Source organism: Mustela nivalis, assembly GCF_964662115.1.
Source record: "Mustela nivalis genome assembly, chromosome: 5".
Classification (NCBI taxonomy): Eukaryota; Metazoa; Chordata; class Mammalia; order Carnivora; family Mustelidae; genus Mustela; species Mustela nivalis.
In genome coordinates, this window is record NC_139024.1 from 54,944,156 (window position 1) to 54,970,766 (window position 26,611).

Consider the following 26,611-nt stretch of genomic DNA (forward strand, 5'->3'; position numbering starts at 1 on the left):
AGAAATTAGGCAGCCTAAACAAATGGACTAGAAATTTCTATTTTAATTCTAGCAATAAGAACAGAAATGAAAATGGCTACCACTAAGCAAGCCATACCATGTGATACACCCTCTCATAACACTATAAATTTATCATTCTATTGAATCCACATAGTAAGTGAAAAGCATTATTATCACAGTTTAATGAATAATAAAATAGATACTTAGGTTCAATAACTCATCCAGGATGACAAAGCTAATTAGTGGAAAAGGCAGGACATGTGTCATGTCCAAGTCTAAAGCTTTCTCAGGCAACTCCAGATGGACATGGGATTAGTCAAACCACCAAAATATAAGAAGAGAGTTTTGGTTATTATTGAGAGTTAAAGTTCAGTCTTTAAATTAAAAAATATATTTGAACATGTGATGTTTCTGAGAGCTCTAAGCTTGGATAAAATTTATCACTAATGCTTCTATCCATTAATGCTTTCTATTAATGCATGCCACAAATCATTGCTTTCATGTTACTCTCTGGTGCCTAGAGCATTCTACCTCTATATTACCCTTTCTTCCCACATTGAGCCTTATACAACAACATTTTATTCCCCCAGTCAAAACATTATGCCAATAGTTGAATTTGGTCAGGGTAAACTTTAGGAAAGAAAATTAACTCATATTAAGGTATATAAGTCTGATTTTTCCCCCTCTGTTGCCACTTGAAATGTAACATCAGAACCCTAACAATATTACCCACAGTTCCTGAGGGTGGGCCATGGAATCTGGAATGATGAAGCCACAGTCAAAGTGTAGCGTTGCATGATTTCCTCATAGGCCAAAGTGAATTCTAGTCACAGAAGCTTCCAGAGTTGCAGGGCAGTCCAACAGCCTCAGCTGCTTTAGGAACACCTAGTAGTTTGAGCCTATCAATAAAATTGTTTTTCCCTATTGACTCCCCAGCCAATGTAAAACAATCAGCAGCTAAGAATCTCTACCAAAAAAAATAGTTCAGCAGTACAAGGACTTGAAGGGAAATTACTTAGGAAACATGGAGACTGTTCCAGTTGTACAAGCAGTTGTAATTGGCTTAAGGCACTGAAATACATGGGCATGTAAGGTTAAACATGAACTGAATAAAGATGATCTATACAAGCATGGAATATACCCAGATTAAATTACTTATAAACGTATGATACTCTTTTTAAAAATAATTGTGGCATTTTTATTAATTTAAAAGTACTTTTCCATGTGTTTTTCAGATTTTTAAGATACTGGAAGGCATAAAGCCATTTTAACTGGCAGTATTTAGTGTTATTAAAATCATGCACCTCTGAGAGTGATGAAAACTCTGCCCCTCAAATACACTTAGTGTCAAATTACATCTTTCATTTATATAGTAAAGGGAGCTATTCCCTTCTCAAAACACGTTACCTTATATTCTAGATTAATCCTTGTTCCCGTAAGACCAGTCCTACTATAGGATTCTAAGAAATTGTTTCTCCTATGTTCAGGAATGGATCCTTGTACTGCTGACAATGGAAGTTATTATGCCCACTCACTGATAATCATATATCTTCTATCAGTATAACTGAGATAGGATTATGATTTGGAAATGCTAAAATAGTATGGTGAAATGGACAATACCTAAGTTTGCATTATGCAAAAAAAAGGGAATTAAGGAATCTAGAGAATAAACAGTAAGAAGATGAGGAAAAGGGAGGAAATCTAGTTATTTCAAAGAAAAAGATAGGTGAAACCATCTTCAGTCTACTTTTTATTTCATTAAAGACCATTAGAATTTCTAAAATTAAAAAAAAAGTGAGTTTAAAAAGAAACACTGCAAGTTTATTTTTATCTTTACTGAAATGTCTTGTCCCTATTCTGTGATATCAGGGAGCTATTTCTGAGCTCAATATAAAGCAAAAGGAATGTGGGAATAGAGTCACTCTGCTTTCCTAGTGGATTAGTTGCCTAGAAGGTGCTATAGAAAAAGATTTACTTCTCAATTTATTATTACCAAAGAGTAAAAATGATTCTTGACATGAGAAATTCATTGTAATACAGAAAACTAATTTATTGTGAAAAAGTTAAAACTTTTAAAGTTTATAAATTATAAAGTTCAAATAGGTTTTCACATAGTTAAATGGGATATTTCAACTTTTTAAGAAAATATGAAATTGCACAAATTTTAGTCTTATACTAAATCTTGTTTAGATATAAAGTATGAGAGCTGAGAAAATGTATTAATTTGATTGCTTGAATTTATAATCTTTTATAATTTATAGATGGAAATAGAGAGGCTACTAATCCTTAAATATCTTAGTCATTTTAAACTTGATTTCTGTTAAAAATCTCACCTATGATAATTTTGAATCTTCTGATTTCCTTGCTTTCCCTTTGAATGGAGTTTAACTACTATGGATTTTACTTATTTATTTATTTTACTTACCTAAGTCAGGCTTTAGGTCAGTAGGCAAGCTTAACTTCCTTGACATCTTTGCTGAAAAACAAAACACATTTTTAAAGTTCTGAAGAATATTTGATTCATATTTATTAATACCAACTGCCCTTCCAGATAGAAGTAAATACTTTTGTTACTAAATCTAGATGCTAAGATAATTAAAATATGATGAATAATATTATAAGTGGAAAGTAAATCTTGTTTTCAACTTTTCATAAGTTTGTACTTACTTGATGTGTTATCTTTGTGTGCTTGAAGCTGTTACTTCAAGAAAGCTTTTTAATTCTAACTGTTAATTATTTTTTAGGCTCATAGGGAAGGGTTAGGCTTTTCTAAAAAAAGCAGAGTCATTTCACGGAAGGTGTTGCGGGTAAGGACAATAGAGGCAGAAGACGGAGTTTGGATAGTTGATATAATAAAATCTTTCCAGTTTTTCATCTTCATAGCTACTGGGTTCATTATTTTTAAGTTAATCTCTAGAATATAAAACAACTATCTAAGATTAAATTTAGGTATTTGATTACATAATACAACTATCTGGATTCACCTATTCTTGATACAAGTTAACACTTTTATTTACATATCATTGAAAAACAAATGAAACAAAGTGATACTAATTTGAAATTATGGTATTTACAAAAATGTAAACTATATGTCAATTTCTATTTTGCACCAGAATTAAAAAAGCCTCTGTATAAACTTACTGGAATTCACTTTCCATTCTCAAAGTCAGTTATTGCCTTAATCTAGGATTTAGAGTTAGGAGTTGTTTTAACTATATCTATTATGTTAGTGGCAATGCATGCGTAACAGAATAGTGCTTCCTATGCACAATTTTGAACAAGCACTTGTTGTTAATACATGAATGCATATATGGGTTAAAATTCTGGGCTGTTAAGAGATATTTAAAGCACAGACCCTGCTAGTCCATAAGGGCGCCATGTAAACAAAGAGAAATCCAGTCATAGTATATAACTTCCACATCTAAAAAAATGACAAATCCAGTATTAGGAAATAGACATGAGGCAAACCGGGAAGGGGTGGGGGATTCAAGTTTTCATTTCTAAGCTTCATCAATCTAATCATCATCCTTTAAAAATCAAGTGATTAAAATATACAATCAGTCCTAACCCATTTTCACCCAGACATAATCAGTATCAGTTAAAAGATAAAATATACTACCAAAAAAAAAAAAAAAAACCTAGCCAATGAAATCTGTAGTTAGTTGATTTAATGGTTGCCATCATATTTAATATAAAATTCCCTAAAATTAGAAGATATACTCACAAAACCATCTCCCAAAATGCAACATTAACACTTTTAAAAGAATTCAAAGATTTTTTCACCAAATACCATGGGTACAATGTACAAAGACTGATAAATAATATCTATACAATATCATATGTTATCTGAAGCAGAAAAATCAGTCTGGCAGAATCTAAAGACATAAGTCAGATAATGTGGATGCTTTTCTAGACTCCACTACTCAGCTTTGATCCAATTATTCTTTCAAACCAATGCTTATCAAAAACTTGAAAGTACACACCAGTCACCTCGCGATCCTGCTAAATCAGATTCTGATTCTATAGTGGACGAGGGCCTGAGATCTTACACTTCCAACAAGCTCCCAGAAGATGCTAATTCTGCTGGTCTATGAATCACACTTTGGGCAGCTGGGTCCCTAGACTATAAGAAACTTCAGCATAGAAACCAAAACTAATTGAGCAAACCCAGTATACATATGCAGTTAGTCTGTAAGAAACATTCCCTGACAAGTTTCAATATCTAGGTTTGTAAAATGTGGAAGGGTAAAGTATAGTGGGTAGGATTGGATTTGGCATCAGATCAAATCTTAAATGGAATCCACTTCACTTGACTACCAGATGTATGACCTTTGGCCAATCACTGTGCTTCTCTAAACCTGATATTTCTTCATTTGTTAAAGGAGGATAGATAATGCCAATTTCATAGTTGTGAAGATTATACAGGATGATGTGAGCCAAAGCACTGAGCATAATACCTGACACATAATGTGGATTTGATAAATGTTAGTTACTAATAATAAATGAAATATGATTTCTAAACAAACTGTATAATGCTATACAAATGATCTATTAATATACTTGTGAACAACCCAGCATTCCTTTATTCTAATTCTATGATAATATTCCAAGGAACAAAAACAGGAAAATGAAGAAAAAGAAAAAGAAAACCTTAGAACACAAGGTATAGAATAGTATGCACTACTCTAAGTTTAACCTTGTTTGTCTCAAAAGCTAAATTCAATATACAGCTAAATATAACAAAGAAGAGAATAACTTGAATAACTTAGAAGTTACATCAAATTCATTCCTCATTAAAAAGAATAAATTAGGTAAAATTTCTGTCAGAACTGTATCTGTTGAATCTTTCACTCAATAACCATATACATATTTCTGCCAAAAAATTTCACTAGCATGAAATTTCCTTTGAATTCTTAAGTGTATGCTTTCAATCTCCTTCAGGATTTTCTACTAGAAATTCTTTTATATAAATTTTCAAATATTTTTAAAAATTTATGTTAATCTTTCCCACAAAACTTTTTTTTTTTTTTTTTTGGTCTAGCATTACATAATTTCTTTACCATGTTAAAAAAAAAAACGAATATAACCAAATTTAAATAATTCTACAGTTGGTCTAACTTTGACATTTTGTTGTGGTTAAAATCACACACAGAAAAGACTAAGCAGATTTTCTGACTTTACTATAAATGTCACAAAATGATTTAATTATGGGGTCTAACTTTTTTCCTGAACACTGTGAAACTGGAGACCCACAACCTGACCACAAATCTGATCACAGTGTTCAAAATATTTAAGCCACACTGCTATAACACTTGGATATAATTTTGAGCAATCTTCTTGAACACAGAACTAGAATTGATAAATGTTAAAAGATTAACCTTTCTTATTTTGTTAATCCCACTTACCAATTAACATTATAAAAAAGATACAGAATAATTTTAATGAATAAAGAAACATTTTTATTATGCCACAGTGGTGGGGACAAGGGTAGAGGGATATTTATTAACCTATTAAATATTTATTGGGCACATGCCAGCCATGTGCCAGAAGACAGACTTCCTGCCCTCAAGAGTTCATAGCCTAATGGAGGAATGAAATAACTCCAGTGCAATGTACCAGGTAGTAACAGATGCATACACAAAGTGCTAGTTAGAGTACACTGAACTTATAACCTTCTTACCCTGGAATACCCATCTAAGACCATGGGAAATGAAGATAAAGTCAACAAAGGATAACTCAGAATTTGTACATTTTCAGAAAACTACATGTTCCCCACTTGTTTGTTGACAGTATTTTTCTCTTGATGTAAAATTTACATACAAATGAAATCGTAAATACATATTGAGTTTTGACAATGTACATACCTATGTAATTACTGAACATGATATAGAAACCGATATAATCAACATCCAAGAACATGATATAGAAATTGATATCATCAACATCCAAGAAAGGTCATGCATATTCTTCCCAAGCAATTCCTGTCCTCAGCCCTAGAAATAGCCATGTTCTGGGTTTTGTTTTTTTGTTTTTTACCATCTATCAGTTTTGCCTATTCTAGAACTTCATATGCATGAAATGACATGGTATAAACTCCTGTGTAAGGCATCCTTCAATGGGACAATATTCTTTATCTTCTTCCCAAAATACTTCAAAGCTTACATTCTTTCTAAAATCAGAATTTTTAGATGAAAATCACAGTCTACAACAATAGTTTCACAGGCATTAATAGATTAACATCTTCTGTCCCCTCATATATGCAATTTATCCTTAAGCTTTTTGGGTTGTGTTCTTTATAGAAAATTTGGAAAACATAGAAACAGAAAATATGGCCACTACAAATGCCCATAGTCAAGAGGCAAAATGTCTACATATTTCCTGCTACTTTTTAATATCCATTTTTATTTAAAATATAAATCTGTATCGTGCTTTTTTTCTACTACTAAAAGCATTTTCTTTCCTCAGTTGTTAGTATATTTCAATGGCTTCATATTATTTTTATGAACACTTAAACAATAAGGTTTTTCCCCAATAAAGAAGGCAATAAAAATGTATACAAATATTTTCATATATTTTGATTATTTCCTTAGGAGGGAGTTCCATAGGGAACAATCATTTCTAGTACACTTTCCTCAAACCCCAAGGTCTTCTAAAGTATGTCTTCAAGAAGTAGCTTTTAAGTTTAAAAGGCATATGAATATATTTCACAAACTTCTGTTTAGCTGAAAACATAAACAAAGACAAACATGGATGAGAGAAATTGGTAATACGTGTAAGTCCCAACTCACAACTATATTCCCTTAAAACTCAAGTTGTTCCATTTTCTTATAGCATTGTTTGTAGCTGAGAAATGTAAAGCCAGACTGATTATTGCCTACTTTTGAATGTAACTTGTCTATTTTTTATGGATACTTATGTCGAGGGGAAGAATAGAAGGAGGAGGTGGGGAAGGATTTACATCCTCAGCATTCCACACTGTACTTGTATTTATCTGCTATCAAGTTCCACAGCCCTTTCTTCTGTAGTCTCTATCCAGTGAGAGAGAATTTTCATTTTATTCATTATAGAATAAATGAATTTTATTGTTCTATAATACTAGGATTTTCATTCTATTCATTATAAAGTTGCTATTTTCTCTGCTGCTGCTATTCTCTAATTGTCTGTTCACTCATTATGACCATTTTTTTCTTTTCAGTATTAAAACATATTACAGCAGCTGTTTTAAAAATCCTTAGCTAATTACAGCATCTAGGCCATCTTTAAGTCAGTTTCTGCTAATTTTTTTATTCTCAATTATGGGTTATATTTTTCTACCTTTGACTTTGAATACTTCACATGCCTAGGAACTTTTGATTGGATACTGGACAGAGTGGATATTGTGTTGAAGGGAGTCTGTGTAGGTGTTAGTAGGTGTTGAGCTTTGCTCTGCACCTTGCCATTAAATTACTGGTGGATTCTTGGTTTGTTTTTATTCTTTGTTAGTATAGGTCTATTTCAGTTTAAATTTAGTTCCAGGATATAGCTTTTATGCTAAGTAGTGATCCCTACTCTTGCACAGTGGCCTTTCTGGGATATCAAGAATGACCAAGGTGTTGAGTAAGGTCTAATGGCAACAATTTCTGGCACTGAATGACTGCTGGTATCCTTGCCAGCTCTGAGACTCTTAGCAGATTGCTGCTAAGCCTCAGAGTCTTGCCCAGTTCAGGTATAGCTTTAGAATGGAGCTAAACCTGAGCTAACCACCACTGTCCCCCAACCCCAGACTCCTTAGGAAGTCCCCGCTGTATGCAGTTCTTTCCTCTCAAGTACACTATCTCACAAATTCTAGTCACTTCAGCAGCCCAGAACTCTACTCTCTGCTTGCTTAGCTTGATGCAATTGCAGCTGCTCCTGAGTTCTACCCACCCCACACTGCAACAGGAAAGTGTCCCATGGCAGAAAATGGGGAGGACATGTGGCTCACTTGGTATTTTTCCTTTCTCTCAAGGATGGCAGCCTTAAATGCCTGCTGCTCAACACCTAGAAAGAAGACCCTTTATATTTTGACTAGTTTTATGGCTGTTTTCTGTGGAAGGCTAAGTCCCAAACCTAAGGTCTAAAGTTGAAATTTATGTATTTTTATCTTTTAACTTTGTGACTTCTAGGGAATATACTTATTTTCAGGTCTGTTTAGTCAACCTCCTCAATGGTAGGTCTGAAAGAGGCAGATCCAACTCTGGAAAACCTCTAGTTAATCTTCCTAGCATATACTCTGTACCCTAGTGTAATTCTGTGAATGAAGCAATCATAGACTTTATCCACCAATTTTTGGTGAACAAATTTTTACTTCTTAGGAGTCTCAGAAGCACTTGCCAACCCAGTTACCTTGTCAGCTGATTTCACGGCATGTATAAAGAACCTTCTGCTCATGCTTTGGAGTTACTCAACTCCCATTGAGGCTTTCAAACTGAAGACATACAATTTGAATGAGTTCTTGGAAGATAGGTTGTCTATTTTTCTCTTCTTTGACTGTGTATTCAACTCTTGGTTCTTGTACTCAATGTCTCCCTTGACTTGAAATCTTTTGTCACTAGAGATTATAAACCAGTTCTCTTTTCCTAGGCCTTTGTCCACAGCAGAAATGAGGGGAATCACAATAAAGTTTCTTCAATCTGAAAAAACTGGTATCAAAGATAATGTCTTGGCAGGTTGTAAACCTGAGTCTCTATTCTCTTCTCACAAACTGGAATGAAGGTGTCAAGATGATTGAAGGAGCTTCATTTGTTTGGTAGAAATAATGAAGTGATACATGATCACAACAATCACGTCTGCAATGGTAGTTTCAACAGCAAGGACAGAAACAAATCTTGAGAGCTGTGCTTGGATCTCTGTACCACAAATGACAATTTTGTCAGGGCTGATACTTTTTTAGTTCTTTGCAACTCTACAAATCTTTGTAAAGTTTCTAAAGTATGTAGATTCATATTGCTTCTTTGAAATTAAGCAGCTTCTCTATAATTTACCTTTACTTTTTCTATCTACTGTGTTCCACATCTTATTTTTCCAAGGAAGGTTTCTTAAAAGAAAGGAAAACAGAAGAGTAACTTTTGCTTTTTGGAATGTGACTTTTATAGGAAATAGTATGCCAGCAATAACAGGTAAAAGGACTTCTTATTATGGCAGTAGATGACAAAAAACCAAATCTTTGTTTAAACAAAGAGGTTCAGTAATTAAAAGAAGGTGACAGTATCAGTTTTTTCACCATCTTCAGAGATCCAATACCACTCTTTTCAAGCAAAATGTTGAAGTGTATGTATATTAAATTTTAAAAATCAGAATAGTAACAAGACTAAAAATCAGCTCAAAGGATATGGCAAGGAATCCAAGGACAAAGTGAGATGAAGTAGTAAAAATTCTTGTCACTTATCACACATTATTTTATTAGTCATTAGAACTAATAATATCAATGTTTATCCATGTCCATCTCCCATGTTAGAATATAAATTCCATGAGTTTGGAGATAAAATTTACCTTGTAAAATACTGCATCTATGTATGTGTGTAATACTTAATGTATGGTCCATGAGCATGGTGATGAATGAGTAAATGAATAAGCACAAACTGTCACTGGCATTTTACTTCTATAGAAAGAAACTGAATTTTCTCACAAGTGAAATAAAGGGAAAAAAGGGCAAATTAAACACAGCCCTATTCATTAAATGATCACTTTTGAAATATGGAACACATATCTATTACCTGAAATGAAGGGTAATCTTTAAAGTGTCTTTTAAAGATTCAGCTATAGCAAGTTCTTCTAATTATTGAACTTCTATAGTGTTAGTGTTCTGTATTTTCCCATTTCTATTTGCTTTCCATAAATTCATAAAATTTAACGTCTAGGATATCATAATAAACTCTGCAGCATTTTCTACAGAATAAAACCCTAAGTGTTATATGCTGAATTGTTCCTCCAAAATTTGTATGTTGAAGCATTAACTTTTAATTCTTCAGAATGTGAGATATTTAGAGACAGGGCTTTGAAGACGTGATTAAGCTGAAATAAGGCCATTAGGGATAGACCCTCATCTCATCTGACTGGAAGAGCAAATTTAAACACACAAACATCACAGTTCCACCTGCATAGAAAAAAGATTATATGAGACTCAATGAAAAGGTCTCTGCAAGCCAAGAAAAAAACCAAACCTTTTAACATCTTGATCTTGGACTTCTAGCCTTTAGAGCTATTCTAGAGGAAAGAAATTTCTGTTTTTTCATTCACTCTGTCTGTGGTATTTTGTTATGGCAGCTACTGGCAAACTAATACAGCAAGTAATGGTAGAACATAAATTTCCATTCTGTGTTTGTGTGCGTGTAAAATTTCTATTTAGTTTTAGCCAGCTGGACTCAGGTGATCCTAACTTTGTTGGCAACATTCAAAGCATCAGTCAGGAGCCAGCTGAACATATGCCTTCTTCTCTCCATTGGGTCTAATCAGAGTGTTGACCTTGGCCACATGAATGTCACAGAGCTTTCAAAGGCTGTTGGATCTGGTGTTTGTTGGTTCTGGCATCCACAATGAACACAAGTATGTTGTCGTCATCTATTTTCTTCATGGCTGACTCAGTAGTCAGAAGGAAGTTGGTGGCATAGTGGTCCAGCTTGTTTCTCCTGGGGGTGCTCTTTCAGGGGTGTTTGGGCTACCTTTGGACATGCAGTGTCTTGTGCCACTGGAATGCAGGTGATGTGCAGATTTTTTTTGACTGCGAACCCTTTCCAATACCACTTTCTTGACCTTCAAAGCCTTTGCTTTGGCTTTAGCTTTGGGAAAGTCAGAGGCTTCCTTCTTCACCTTCAGCACCATCTTCATGAACAGGATCACCTCATTAATAGTTCTATTCAGACAATACTTGACAAAGAAATTATTTCAGTAATTTAACTTTAATTTGGACTAATTTATGCTAGGAATCAAATAATAAGTTATTTCCAGAAAGACTATTTACATTCTTCCAATCTAAGAACGGAGAAAGAAATGCACCCACAGGAAGTACTGTGATATAAAAAACAAACAGACTTTGCTGAGATTTATTATGAAATTGACAGAAAATACACTCTGAAATAAAATTAAAATCCAATACACACTATGACATACTCTTCAGATGTTAGTCATCCTGAAAAAAGAAAAAGAATGATTAGAAAACCTCAGACTTGTAAAATGGTTTTAAAGTACTTGACTGTGAAATTTAGTTCTTTACAAATTAAGAGTAATTTTACCTGTAAAAACGGTATTACTGCACACTTGACTCATCTTCTCCTTCAAGATGAGCTTCTATTCTTCAATAGCCATATTGTGGATTAAATATAAAGATGAACTTCTATTAAAGTAATAGCCACACATTTGAGATTGAATATTGGAGAATATAAAGTAGAAATATCAGTACTAATTTGCGTTTTATAATGGATTAGAATAATTTTATTACTTAAAATTCTACTTAATTTGAGACATACCTTTTTATTCACATGGCAAACTCTAAATGGACCTCTGAGAATTTCTTTTTCAACTTGTAAATATAAAACAATTGGGAAGACAGCACAAGAAAAAGAGACTTTACAGCATGAGAGTGGAGGCATGCTATAACATAATAAAATAAGAGTCAAGAGACCTGGACTCTGATCCTGACTAGTTCATTACTGTGGGATACTACTTTGGATGTGCAACTTAACTTCTTTGAGACTCCGTCTCTTTTCTTGAAGAATAAGGGGGCCTGAGCAGATTTCAAATTGTAGAATTTAATGAGGTAATGATTTAGAATATAATGACTAAGAACCTATTTAAGTTTTGTTAGAACTCTAATTTAAAAAAGGAATCACCAGGACTTAGGTAAAAGAGAACTAATGAAAACAGTACTAATGATTATTACCTTCATTTAAACTGACTTTAAAAATTCCTTCAGTTTTTCTTAAAAAAAAAAAAAAAATTAGTCATTATCCAAGTAACTACTAGCCCAGAATCTGAGAGATTAAAAGGACCATGTAGGTATAATCTTTCCTAGGTTTATAAATACCACCTGAAGACTAGCTATAGTGACTGGAACTTGGGAGGTACTCATTAAACGGAGCCAAGATTTGTATTTGTTTTGCCCCAGTGCTCATGAAGTCACTGAATTTCTGAATGTTTATATTTTAATCTCTAGCTATTATTTCCCCCTCACAGTATCATGTAATCATTTCTTCTATATGAAAATTAGTAATAATGTGGGACCATAGGCTTATAGACCATAGAATCCAGCTAGAAATCTACTTGCACAATGAAATAGAATTAACAATCTTTAAAAGTAGATTCTGTAGTTTCAAGATCTACCAAATAATGCTAGCATCTGGACCATATTTTATTCATAAGGTATCATGAACAATTTGATTAACATTTTAACAAAGACATGCATTTTAGAACTATTTTTTTTTACAAACAACAAAAAGCTTTACAGAATTTTTTATTTCCAAAGTTTTATAAAATATAAATAATAAGCAAATTAAAAATTGGTAACTACTCTTATTTTCTAAATGACTTACAGAAATGGTTAACACTACAGGAAAGACTGATTTTGGAAATGCTGGTCATTACGATTTTATTAACAAGAATTAAGCAAGTATGAACAGGCAAAACAAATCACTACATGTGTATTACACACATGCACCTTTCTTTAGGAATGCTGCAATTGCATTATATTCTTCTATATTTTTGCCGTTACACTCACAGGACCGAGTTATGCCTTTTTAGGCTACTGCCGCCTGAACAAGGAAGTCACTGTCAGCATCATTGATCTGAGTAAGCTGTCAGCCAGGAAACAAGGAAGCTAGGCTTTGGGTAGGCTTTTTGGTAGAGAGGTTAGGGGCTCTACTGTTTGCTGTAGTTACTTTCCTGGAGTCTGGTCTTGGAGAAAGGTAGACTTTTAGGCACTGTATATTATGTTTGGGTGACAGTCACCAACACAACAACCATGATCTGGTGCTAGGGTAGAACTTAACAGGAACCATCTTTTTTTCTAGGTTACTATAAAGATAGAACAGAATCCTAACCAGAATATCTAGTTACAAATCACACAATGGATTTGTTTTTGAATCCTTAAAGACTTTAGTAAATTGTCTAAGAACTAATATAGTAGTACAGTGTTGAAAGGACAAAACAGTGAAGTCAGACTACTTGGGTGGAAATCCTGGCTCTGTCATTCATTAGCTGTATAACCAACAGGCATATTATTTACACTCTGTCTCTCTGTTTCCTCATCCGTAAAATAGGGATGTAGCTCACTGTAGTTACATTGAATGGATTAAATAAGAAATATTACTTACAAAGGGTTGGCATGATGTCAGAAAAACTGTAATTGCTACACACACACACACACACACACACACACACACACACACACACACATCATCTCTGCTACCTCAGCTATACTGCCGGGCAGTAAAAAACAGACTGATTTTCCAAACTTGGGTTAGAATGTTAAGGAATGACATTTTTGCACCTCCCCCCTCCAACAGCGACAGCAATTACTTTCAAAGAAAAGGTAAAGCTGTAGAAACAAAGTTTTGGAGCCAAGACACTTTAGTCAGCCTTCTAATCAAGGTGGCTTTCTTACTAGTGTAAATCTTGAGGGTCTAGGCCTAATTCTTATGTCCTCCCTTATTAGGCCAGTGCATCACTACAATTACAGTTGAAGATATAAATGTCTGTATACTGAGGAAGAGAGAGGTGATAATTTTATGAGGCTCACGATACTTCAGAGCAAGTACAGGACTGGATGATAGGGAACACTGAGCTGAGAATGCTCAAGGAATCCTAGCACTTAACAACAACAACAACAGCAACAGCATCAACAACAACAAAAACAACCCACTATTTATTTTAGAGACAGAGCACATGGGCGGAGGGCAGAAGGAGAGGAAGAGAAAATCCCAAGCCAACTCCCCACTGAGCTGGGGCCCCGATGTGGGGCTCCATCTCATGATCCTAAGATCATGACCTGAGCTGAAGCCAAAAGTTGGGCATTTAACTAGTTGAGCCACCCAGGCACCCCTCAAAGAAACCTAGCACTTTTGATACCATAAACTTTACACAGAAAACACATCTTGACAGAGAGGTCTTCAGGAGAGTCTATGCATTTTTTCCCTGATATTTCACTGATACTTTATGTGTTTTTCAATAGTATATTTTATAACTCTTATTATAAAACCAGACACTAGTGCAGAGAGAAACTCATTTTTTTTTTAACTGTAAAAACTTTATAGTCTAAAATGGAGCTGTCTCCATTTGAATGAAGAAAAATTTGAGAAGTGAGTTTTCCTTGTATCTATGTTGGGATTAAAAACCACACTGAAAGACTACCACCAAAACCAAACAAAATTATATATAAAATAGGAGACAGAGTAGTAGTTTCTGAAGATGTAAAATAATCACATATAACAATGTAACTAAACTAAGTTTGAAAAATTTAATAGTAAACATGTTTCCCCAAAACTATAAATGACAAAAAGGAAAACTTGCCAATAATATAAAAAGTAAGCAAGAACATTACCAAAGAACTTCTAATAATGTTCCTCGTCTAAGAAATTTGTTAACTGAAGACTTTCAAATATTCAAGCTCAGATATTTCATGTTACATATTCTATTCAAAACACAGAAAAAAAGAAAGGAGCTAGTCACCACATTAAACAAAGCAAATATAACCCCAGGATCAAAAATAGGACAAAGAAATTATTTTTAAAAAATATAATTATATACTGGGTTCCTTTCATGCAAGGTAAAATCCTGAGATAATTAAATTCAAAAAGTTCTTTGATAAAGTGTATGTAGGAAAGTCCTTTCTAACTTTTTACATTATATGACAATAAGTACTAGTTAAGACAGACTATTAAAAAAAATTTGGTTGAAAAAGTATTTATGCTATAGTGCTTATATAATTAAAGTGATTTAACTATTACCAACTGATTCACTATAAAACCACAAAGAGATAATCAACTCCCCATATTATGAAAAGCCCTTTGCCCAAGATAAACCATCTTATTTAAAAAATGACCAGAGGTGCTAATAGTCAGCCAACGTTAATATGACTAAACAGGGTTCAATTTACAACATGCAGACAATATGGATGGTACTTCTGTTAAATTTTAGAAATTTAATTTTACTATATATTAAGCTTTATCATGAGAAAAGGTAAATCTATTTTAGCTAACTAGAAATGCACATCATTTAATATAATTCAAGGAATATATGGTAGGCATTTTGGAGGAATAACATAATAATTGTATAATAAAAATTTTGGATTAAATCAAAGAATTAATTAATTTATTTTTTTGTAAAACAGTGCTTCTCAAGCCTTTAAAAATCCTAAGAGAATATTTAAATTTTTATGACCAATCCAAAAATCTTAAGAGTTTGATTATATCCTGAAAGTTTGATTGTATTTTGTCTACCTATTTTAAACTGAAAACCTTGAACTAGATAATTCATTTCAAAGTACATTCATAATAACATTAAAAATGATTAATATAAAATACTCTCCATCAATCATTTTTACTTGTGTGCATGGAGGGGGAGGGGTGAGTCTTAAGAAAATTCCCATTTAACTTAAGGGTAGTACAGATTATAGAACAAAAGAGTCAGTATTGTAGAGAACCATTTCCTTAAAATTGGGGGCTTTGAAAATTTGAGAAAGATGGAATAAAGGTAGGAGAAAATACAAATAAAACTACAAAGGAAAAAGATCTCAAAATCTGGAAGTATAAAATTGTACTATTTATGGCATAAATTGAACCCTGCTTTATTTTAAATAAAGCAAAAATAAAAAAAGAATAATTCACATTGTAAGTCAGAAGAACTACAATCCCAATTTAACTGATTTTTAATAATTACTGCCCCAATAAGTTTAGAAGAAACAGCCCAAGAGATTATTGTTTAGCATAGAAATAACAAATTAATATATACAAAATGCAATGCATTAGATCATTTTCTGGTGTTGAGTAATACTGCATATAGCAAGGATTAGAAACAAAAGAGAAATTTCTATTTCCTACCTATATCACTGGCTACCATCTTGGAAAACTTTCTGCTTTTGGTCTTCACTGAAAATAATATTTTGATATAAAAATGTCAAAATCTAGTCAAAGTAAACTAAATGAATTAAACATAATTAAAAGAAAATACTTTAAAATAAAGATACTATACCCTTTTCTATAAAATTATTCATTTTTTGTTCATCATCTGAATTGTGTGGTGATGAAGAACCTACACAAACGAAGACAATGGAAGGAACAGGCACATCGTCAGTCACAAACACTGAGTCTTCATAGGGAAAAGTACAGACAAAATAATCTGGTAACCTCTAATATTAGTTTCCATATTATTGGCCACAAGAAAATGTCATGAATATAATTAATAACAATGCTTATAATACTACAGTAAGTATAGCAAACAATAGTGCATTATTTCCCACAGTAGAGAGAGCCCTAGTATATATAAATATTAACTTTAATCTATAATTATTTTTCCTTAAGTTAAAACCATTTAGAAAATTCTTGGTATAGATGTTAGAGAACAGATAAAAAAAAATATAAGCAGCATTAACTGTTTCTGAAAGAAAATGCAAAAATTCTTTGACATTAGTTAAGTGAATTAGGGTTCACCTAGAACTAAGAATCCTGTACAAGAAGTATACTGGCAAAATATATTCTATGGTTAACTTCCTAGATACAAAGTTTAAAATCACATATAAATTCTATTTTGCCATAGGGATCTTTAAAATATTAAGCATATTACTTATAATATTAGGTATGTTCAAATATTTACTTACTTTTAATGAGGTAAGAATTTTAATCTGGCTGTGACTTCCCGTAAATTTATCTAATATTTTTATAATTAAGATTTTATTTGTCCCTTTTCCTTAAAAAAAGGTGTTTCTAATTTTTCATCACAACTCTTTAATTTCTAACATAAGTGTTTTATTTATAAACATAATCTTAAAAAAATCTTAAGTAGTATTCTAGTTGGCAACTTTTATTAAATGATCTATCCTTTATAATAGCACATTTCAAATAACATCTCACCCATAAATTTTCACAATCTCGCTACACATCATTCCCCTTCTTTTAAGTTCCAGTAATCCCTTATCTGTACATTTCTCTAATGATGTTCATCACTTAATACCTCATTTTTTAAAAAGTTTACATACATGTACCCTTTTCCTACTGCACTGCACTTCTAAAAACGGGGCCTCCATTTGATTCACCTTTGCACTCTCTTTGCACTCAGGAGAGTGCTTTGTATGCAGAAATCTCTAAGTAAACATTTGTTGAATGAATAAAAAAGCTTTTCTGATAGAAGCAAATACCTAAAACATAACTGGAAGTAAATAAAGTCCTGTACTTTTTTTCTTTTTTATTCCAGTGAAAGTACTGAACCTTAATAAATAAGGTCAAAGTTTGATCTTCTGTTCCCCTGGAAAAATCATTCTTTGGCCAAGTGGAAAATACCCTTGAGATCTCTCCATAGACCAAATAAAACCTGTAACATTGGCAGCATCCAATTACTTCTGTAATAGTCTTAAAAGATTACCCTTTAAAAAACCAAGTTATTTTTGTTGGTAGAATTTATGGATCCTCATAAATCCTTTATCAAAAAATATAACATAACACTGGAGTCAATGTTATTTTCAGGATTAGAAATGCGTATACTTGCTCTTCAAAGAAGATAACAGTTATAAGATGTTATAGATATTTTAAAATACCACAGTCACCTCTGATATTAAATAGCCATAGGAATGTAAAAAATATTAATACTTGTTTTATTTAATAGATTTCATATTAGAGCAATAGCTACAATCTAAATATGAATATAAAATTATAAAATATTTTTTTAGGAGCACTGGGTATTTACATAAACAATGAATATTAGAACACTACATCAAAAACTAATGATGTATGATATGGTAACTAACACAATACAATAAAAAATATTTTTTAGTATTTCCAAAAAAAATTTCCAACATAAGCCATAAATGTAAAGAAAAGATTTATGTTTCCCCTAACTGAAATTGCCTACTATTGGTCTTCAGAATTTTTTCAAAGTTCCAAAAATGCTTTCAGCATATCCCATCTGAATATATTTACCAAATAACTACGAATAAATAAACAGAAAATATTTACAGCTTTTTGGTTTTTCTGGGGTATATGGCAACTCCTGAAGGCAGGATTTATATTATGGTCTATGTAACGTGGGTTTTCTTCAAACTGAAATAACCTAATAAATGTTTTTATCATTTTCACATATGCACATGCACACACACACATTTCCGATGCAGTACTAAAACAGAATCTCAAAATAATTAAAGTGCTCAGTAAAGCAATCTGAGTTCTTTGAAATACAAAGATCAAATGGAGATAGCAGAAGTTCTTATGTTAATTCAGGATGACAGAATTAATATGCTATTTCAGAGAGACTGCTGGTTTATTTAAAAACAAATGGAAAAGCCAAACTATATAAATTACTTGTACTTTCTCAGGATGCTCTTTGAATTGAGCTTTTTGAATCAGCTAAAGTGTTGAGACAACCAATTTTGATTATGGGACTTAAATGCTTTTCATAAAAATTTGCTCTTCATTTGCATTATTATTTTGAATAAACACATTGATTTTGATAAAGGGTATATGGCTACTTTTCATTTTTATAATAGTGGTCCTCCTCTTAGTATTTATGAGTGACTCAGTTGAACTCCCAATCCACTTTTATACATTTCTTCTTCTCTCATAATACACTGTTTACTATTAGCTATATTGGCTTAATAATCTATATTGTATCATTTAACTACTTATATATATCCTACCACACTGCAAGAAAGTACTTGAAGCTGGCAATTTAATTACTACTTTCCATTTTAATAACATGATCACCTTGTGGTTCTTTTGGTTTACCTCAAACTTAGCCCCATCCATTTTTCTTTTTTGACTATCCTAAATTAGTAGAATTTGCATGTTTGATGAGAGAAATTACACTAAATTATTCCTTTATTTCCTTATTAGAATGAAGAATGAAGGCAAAAAAGTTACAAATGTGCAAAGTTTAGAAAACTGGCTCAAGATGGGTAGCAAGAAATACTACTATTTTAAGATGGACCAATAGTGAAAGACATAACTATAAGAATATACTGATAAAGGGTTAGCGTTCCAGAATTTTATTCTAGTTTCTAGTACATGTTTTAGTTCATATGCATGAGGGACATCTATCTCCTGCTCTATGAAACACATTTCAGGCACAACTATTGTCTACTAAAGTTTGATTTGTTTTTTTGTAAAAGGTATCTTTCCTGATATGTAGGAATGCATGCAATTATTCAGAAAATTCTTATATCTTTTGGGGCATAATCAAAGACTAAACAAGTTAAGAGTTTTCTATCTAAGATCAGAATTTCTGATTTATCTATGATTTTTGCAGTCACAATTCTTACTTTGTAGTTCCAACTCATTGAAACGATAAAATACCTAGTGTCAGATAAATTTCTGTATGTTAAAGCTATACTGTCCTTTCATGTGGATCAAAAAATATATCTGAAAATGTTCAGCAATGTTTGAGTTTCTCAGAGAAAGATTTGGAGGGTTTCTACTTTTACATACTTTTTATATTTATATACTCAAATTTTAATATACTTAATTAAATACTTATCTATAATTACCTCTTATTGGCTATATATATATATATATATATATATATATATATATACTATTTATAGTTTGGCTTAGGATAATAATGAGTTTTAATTTATTTGGACTGAGTCTTGTCAAAACAATTTTGATGGCCATGTAATATATTAAAAGATAATTACATGTACAAATTATCCAGTCTGGCTTTTAGCCTTAACATATTGACAACTGCATTCATATGGCCTTTAGAGTAAACAGGTAAGAAGATCAGAACTGTATTGTAGGCAGATGAACAAAGAACAGCAATAAATATACTCCAGTTCTGAATTCCAAATTCAGAAATAACTCTAGTTCTGTGAGATCAGATATACAGTTACTTGCTCCATATTATTCATTCAAATTTTACTGTACCCATGTTCAGACTTAACATTAGGTGCTAATTAATAATTCCTAAAGTTCCATATTCTATTAATGAGTCAATTTAAATACAAAATTTAAAGATTAAGAAAACTAGAAGATAGATATATCTTAAGGTATAACTTGTGCAACATCAGGAAAATGCAATTTCAAAAAGAAAACATCACAAAAATGTTACAGTTCTAACAAAATGCTAAACGGAAATATGAGAGAGTTAGGTAAAACGCACTTCCCAAAAGTTCCCATGTTTATAATGACTTCTGATGTAGTAGAATCAGCTATGGAAGGGTCAAAATCTAGTGGAGAACTATGTCACTTTATCCTAAGAACAATCTTTGCAGGCAAAACTGATAAATATTCCCAGCCAGAATGATTTAATAAGGTAGTTAGAACTGTGAATTCACTTGTAGTAAAGACTCACAAAGTTTCTATCCACTTAAAATAATAATAAAATTATGATCCTCTTAATCTTAAGGAGACTGAAAAGATACTAAAAGTTATGTTCCACTAAAATATTAATATACACATAGGTTACATAAATACCTATATCACATGGACAAAAAAAGACAACTGCTTTAATATAGCTATAAAATTATATCAAATATCACTTTGACCAAAAACAGAAACATATACAATTAGTCTACAATTATTCTGTCTACAGTTACCATTAGATTATAAATGTTTAAAATCTTTGGTAATATTTAAATGGATATTACTCAAGAATTAGAGCACTATTCTAACAGATGACACCAGGCAAGCCTAGAGCAAAGACAACATTGTAGATTAACCAAACCATTTGATCAATGGTGACAAGTAAAATATATTTTCCCTAAAAAAGTATAAACATAAGAAAGCTAAGTAAATAGTTTTATGACTCTTAACGGGTAACAGCTGTGGGATTTTATCTAGTGCATTTTTTTTCACTTAATGAGAATGCAAAAAATAGTCATTTTGAGAAAAATATGTGACACAAAAGTTCCTTGTAGGTGTTATTTTATAAGCTTAGCCGTAAAAAGGAATTTTCACACTGTATTTTTTTTTTAATTTTAACTATTAATGAAATAAAAAATTACCAGAAGTTGGAGATTTGCAGCGATCCTCTGGGACAACAGTCCCTTCACTAATATCACACAGACCTGCTAAAAAAGAAAACCAGAAACCAAATCACAACACAAATTTACATATGTGCAGTTTTATGCCCTATTTACAGTACACATTTAATGATTGTTCATTGGCAGAAACCCAGCAGTTGAACAGACTGTACTGGCATTGATACTATGCCCATTAATCTTGAGATAGGAAATAGGAGCATTTGATATTAAAAATACCTAAAAATAGTATAGTAGTCATTAGTTAAGAAAAAAGAAAAGTTCTAAGAGATAATTTACTATTCTTCAAGGACATTAGATACAAAGTAGGACTTCGCTTAAAATCAGTAATTTGAGAGTATATGATACACTTATTGGATTTCTCTTGAAGGAAAATAAATACTTGGTAGTAAATTTGGTGATTTTTACATCATAGAAACTTCTCAACTCAAATGTCAAAGTGGTTTTTGCTAAGTATGTTTCAAACATCTTCTGTGAATATAAAATAATTTTGTGCCTCCACATTTCCAATATTTAAAATATTGTACATTACTTATCTTATAGGACTATACGTCTTAAAAACCATACCATACATTTTTAAAGAGCTCTACAAAATACTTCCTTTTCACAGATTTATATGAATTATATAATTCATCTATCTTATAGGATGGCCTAGATTCTTGGGAGAAACCATAGCAAGGTATTTTATGCTATAGACAGTTAAATAAAATGTAGAACTAAAAAAATGGCAATATGCAGAGTAAACAATTTGCACGATATTAAGTTCCTTGGTAACTGGAATGAAAAGAATTCCTGCAAATTCTTTAAAAATTACAAATAAACATACATCAGGACTTTGGGATAGTTGGACAGCAGATGGGATTGGGGAGGCTACATATGTAGGTCTCAGAAGAAGTTAGCTATTATGCTGACATATGTGCATATATGATCAGTATCAACTTTTCCAGTCCTTTGGTAAACACAGACATGATGTCACAGTCCAATCACTAAGAAAGCTTTCACAATAACATTTTCAGATAATATGGAGTACCAAAATAAGTTTATAAGAAGGGTTTTCTATTTTGATTTATATATTATTTTTCTTCACTAGAAAGTTTTGAATAACAAGTAGTAATTTTTTTCTCTTTTTAACACTTATTAAACTATGATTCTGGAAAAAACAAAAAACTAGTTCTTATGGTTCAAAGATGATGGATGGAATTTTAGGTATGCATTTAATCTTTGACAAAATACTTGTTTATATAAATGGACTCCTTCTTGATAGAATACTAAAAAAGCAGGTCTTTAAACAGTAGTGATATACAGAAACAACCTAAGTGTCCATCAGTGGATGCATGGCTAAAGAAAATGTGGCATATATAAAAATGTGGGTGGTATACACACACATATGTGTGTGTGTGTGTGTGTGTGTGTGTGTGTGTATATATATATACACGCACATACATACATTCAAACACATGTATGGGATATACTCAAACACATGAATGGGATATATTCAGCCATAACAGATTTAAATTTTGCTATTTGTGACAACATGGATGGCCCTCAAGGACACTACAGTAAATAGAGTAAGTCAGACAGTGAAAGACAATTACTGTATGATCTCACTTGTATGATATAATGGAACTGAAACTACCCCACACACACAAAAAACAAAAAACAAAAAAACAAGAAACAAGTTCATGGATACAGAGAACAAACTGGTGATTGCCATAGCAGGGTGTGGAGGGTGGGGGAAAAAAAGATAAAAGGGGTCAAAGGTACAAACTTCCAGTTATAGAATAAATAAGAGATGTAATATACAGCAAAACTATAGTTAATAATAGTGTAGATATCTTAAAAGTTCCCACTGCAAGGAAAAAAAAAAATTTAACTATGTAAGATGACGACTCTTAGACCTACTGTGGTGGTCATTTTGCAATGTATACAAATATCAAATCAGTATTTGAAACTAATATAATGATTATATAGCCAATTATACCTCAATAATAAATAGTTGCGATAGTATATCTACTACTTTAGTGAGCCTAGATAATCAATTTTGAAATTTTAAGGCTTCCATTGGGCTCAGGGTAAAAGTCAAGTCCAACCCTACATGACTGATTGATATATATGATCCTATGGCTTATACAACATGGTTACAGTGTACAATTTATGATTTTTACTTACAACTATCTTTTGGGTCTTTGCCATCAAATGTAGTAGTTACCCTTTATTGACAAAAAGCATACCTTCTTTTTCACATGTTTAAGTAGGAAGCTTAATTTACTATTCAAATGCTCAACAAACCATAATCATATGTTATTTATCATAATATATCTACTGAGGTTCATTACATACAAGTTAATGTTAGGCTACAAACAGACCCTGGTTTAATCCAGGGGTTGGCAAACCTGATCTGTGAAGGTCTAGATTGGTTTTGAGACCAGCTAAGAAAATAAGCAAGATGCTGTTCTAATTAAACTGTACTGGCAAAACCCAGCAGTAGGCCTGCTTTGGCTCAGGGACAGTAGTTTGCTGACTCCTGGTTTAATCAATCTTACAACTGCCAAAATGACTAGGTCACTTCCATCTGCACGGTTCATAAAAAATATACATGGAATTCTTTATTAAGTATCTGATTAACTTTAGGAAACATTATGTCAACAGGGTGCCATGAGCCATCAATGTAGTTATGAGATTAAAAAAGTAACACCAATTTTGGTACATTTTACTTTTAGTAGATTCCCGCTGACTTCAGTTGATGGCTCTATTTTCAGTATGCACACAGGCATTTCAATACGCAGACAAATCGTTCTACAATTCTGAATGATCTGTACATCAAATTTACTGATTTATTTGTCCTTTATCAACTTGAGTACTATTTACAAATTCTTTTCACAAATTCTCTTGATACGTTTTTATTACTTTATCACTTTTTATTACTAAGGTATGCCTTACATACAAAATATAGCTTAGATTTTCATTTATCTTATTTTTCATAATTTTCAGAAGGTTAAATCATTCCTCTTAATGAAGGGTTGACAAAGTTATTAAGCTCTATATTCTGTTTTTCAACTATCATTTCAAATGATCCCTAGAGTCCTAATCCTTCTTTAATTATATTTTCATTGAAACCAAACATTTTGCTATCCCATTTTTTTAAGACCAGTCTATACTCAACAAAGTATTTAATGATTTATACGAAACTTATTATGCATCCTTGATTATATCCCTCATTTCTTATATAGTTCGTTTTATTTCTTATAATACACACATACACAAACACACACACAGAAATATCAACTAGTTTATGGGGCTTGGTAGCTATTTCCTTTTCTATTCTATTGAATATATTGAAGAATTGAAATTAATTGTAATTGTATAGCCCAAATCTTCATTTTTATAGCTACTTCTTTGTAACTTTCGAAAATATCTTTCCTAAAGTCATGCACAACTTTGTCCCTCTAATTTCTTTCTTCATTATTATCAATTTCCAAGACTAAGTTAATTTTCTTTTCATGGATTTATCACTTTCACATCACCAAAAAAAGATCTTATTTGGGGTTTACAATTATATTCAGAATAAAAATTTCCCTTTTGTGTCCTTCACGGAGTGAAAAAGTGGTCAGCAAAACAAGACACCTATTAATCATGTTTCACTTTTGTTATAATTAAGACTTTCAGCAAGCAGATATACAGGTAGTTGAAATACTTTATCACTAGTTGTCCCTGTAAAAATCTCGTAATTTTTATTATGAAATCACTGTACACATTTTAGTTATGGGTTCAACTGCATTTTAATACAGATGTAAAACACAAACTATAATGTTTACAAGATAATTTCATGAATAGAAAACACCTCACTCTTTATGAAATCATATTAGAATCCACTAGTAGTAAAAACATTTTTCCAAGCTAATCTTTAAAAAAGAATTTGGAGGTAATTTGGAGGTATTTGGGCAACACTTCTATAACCTATTATAAAATATGCACTTTTATAAGAATAGCCTTTTTATCAAGACAGCTAAAGAATTCTGTTATCAATTATTTTATATTTAATTTTATTTGAAACAATTATATTTTAGAAATAAAGCACAAATATTCTTAAAATGTTAAAGTACATTTTAAAATAATTTTCTTTTAATTTTAATTTAACTTTTCTTTAATTTTTATTCAAGACACAATCCTAAATACTGTTATAACTGAGCATAATAATATCTTAAACTGATACAGAAAAACTCAAATAGTTCTCCTGTACTTAAACACCTAACTCTTCAATATAAAATAAAACAAATAATAATATAAATAATATTATGAGATTTACTACAGGATAGAGGATGCAATGAAATTTAAGAAAAAAACATTTTTGAAATCACATAGCAAAATACATAAATTAAATACATAAGTTTATCCAAGCTTATGTACATAAGCTTGTACTTGTATGGATAAGCTTATGTATTTAAGTTTTAGCAATTTTATGAAACTATTATGAGGTATCAAGGAGAAATTAATTCATTTTAGAAGCAAAAAACTTTTTACACAGGTTTGTGGTAAAATTACTAAAAGTACTTGTCTCCTCTATCATGACAATGTTTTAATTTTCTAATACTAAATATTAGTTTGCTTTATAAAGAAACCTGGTTGGGACACAAACATTTCAATAGCTGTTTTCATATACATGATGAACTTAAGGAATGAGTATGCCATTTTAGATATATAATGTTTTAACACACTCTTTTAAAAATAAATGAGAAAAATGATTTTATAGACAACAAAAAAAATGCTATGACTTTACTGACATGGAATAAGTAACTTACTTAAGGAAGAACGGAGTTTTTTCACAGATTCAGAATATAAGCTAGAAAGGCCGCACATGCAAGAAGTCACAATCAGCATGCCTTAGTGAAGCAATGAAAAGCGAAGGAAAAAAAGGAGACAAAGGTACTAGAATGGTATGGTTGGGACAATTTCTGCTGAAGATAACACATGACAAAATGATCACACACAAAAACAAAAATGGAAAAGAAAATTCAAGCATCAAACCAAAGTGAGAATAAGGTCTATATCCCCCCACCTTTCTTTTTCTTCTTTTATGAACTGTGATATAGGTAATATTAGATAATTATGCCATAAGAGCAAATGAGAAATGAATCTCAGAATTTAAAATCAGAGAGACCGAGTTATAAGTACAGACCAGAGATTCCCAGTGTTTTACTGCACACTGCCGTTCTGCAGATGGGCTAAGTCTGCTCTAGAAAAGGTTCCCCTCAATCCTTCGATCCCTAGTTCAGCTTGAACAGGTCCTGAGGAGACTGGAGCCTTCAGGCCAGTAACTGCTGCAGTCTTCACTAATATACCCACCCCTATGTGCCAGAGATCCAATGCCAGGAGGTTTAAAAAAAAAAAAATGTGACAAGTACTGGTAAAGACCACCAA

General features: G+C 31.8%; 1 protein-coding gene across 6 annotated transcripts in view; it reads right to left on the reverse strand.

Moving 5' to 3' along the window:
- The window catches only part of STXBP5 (syntaxin binding protein 5), a 175,984-nt gene that overhangs the window by 34,928 nt on the left and 114,445 nt on the right, over positions 1 to 26,611 (reverse strand). Inside the window, exons 19-22 of one of the 6 annotated variants that reach the window (XM_082730332.1) lie at positions 21,158 to 21,220; positions 16,201 to 16,260; positions 16,050 to 16,097; positions 2,426 to 2,476 (exon numbers count right to left, since the gene is read on the reverse strand). In XM_082730332.1, coding sequence (XP_082586458.1) covers positions 2,426 to 2,476; positions 16,050 to 16,097; positions 16,201 to 16,260; positions 21,158 to 21,220 — 222 coding nt within the window. Of the gene's footprint in view, positions 1 to 2,425; positions 2,477 to 16,049; positions 16,098 to 16,200; positions 16,261 to 21,157; positions 21,224 to 26,611 lie in introns of all 6 variants that reach the window. The other 5 variants (XM_082730331.1, XM_082730334.1, XM_082730333.1 and 2 more) reach the window with 5 other exon arrangements.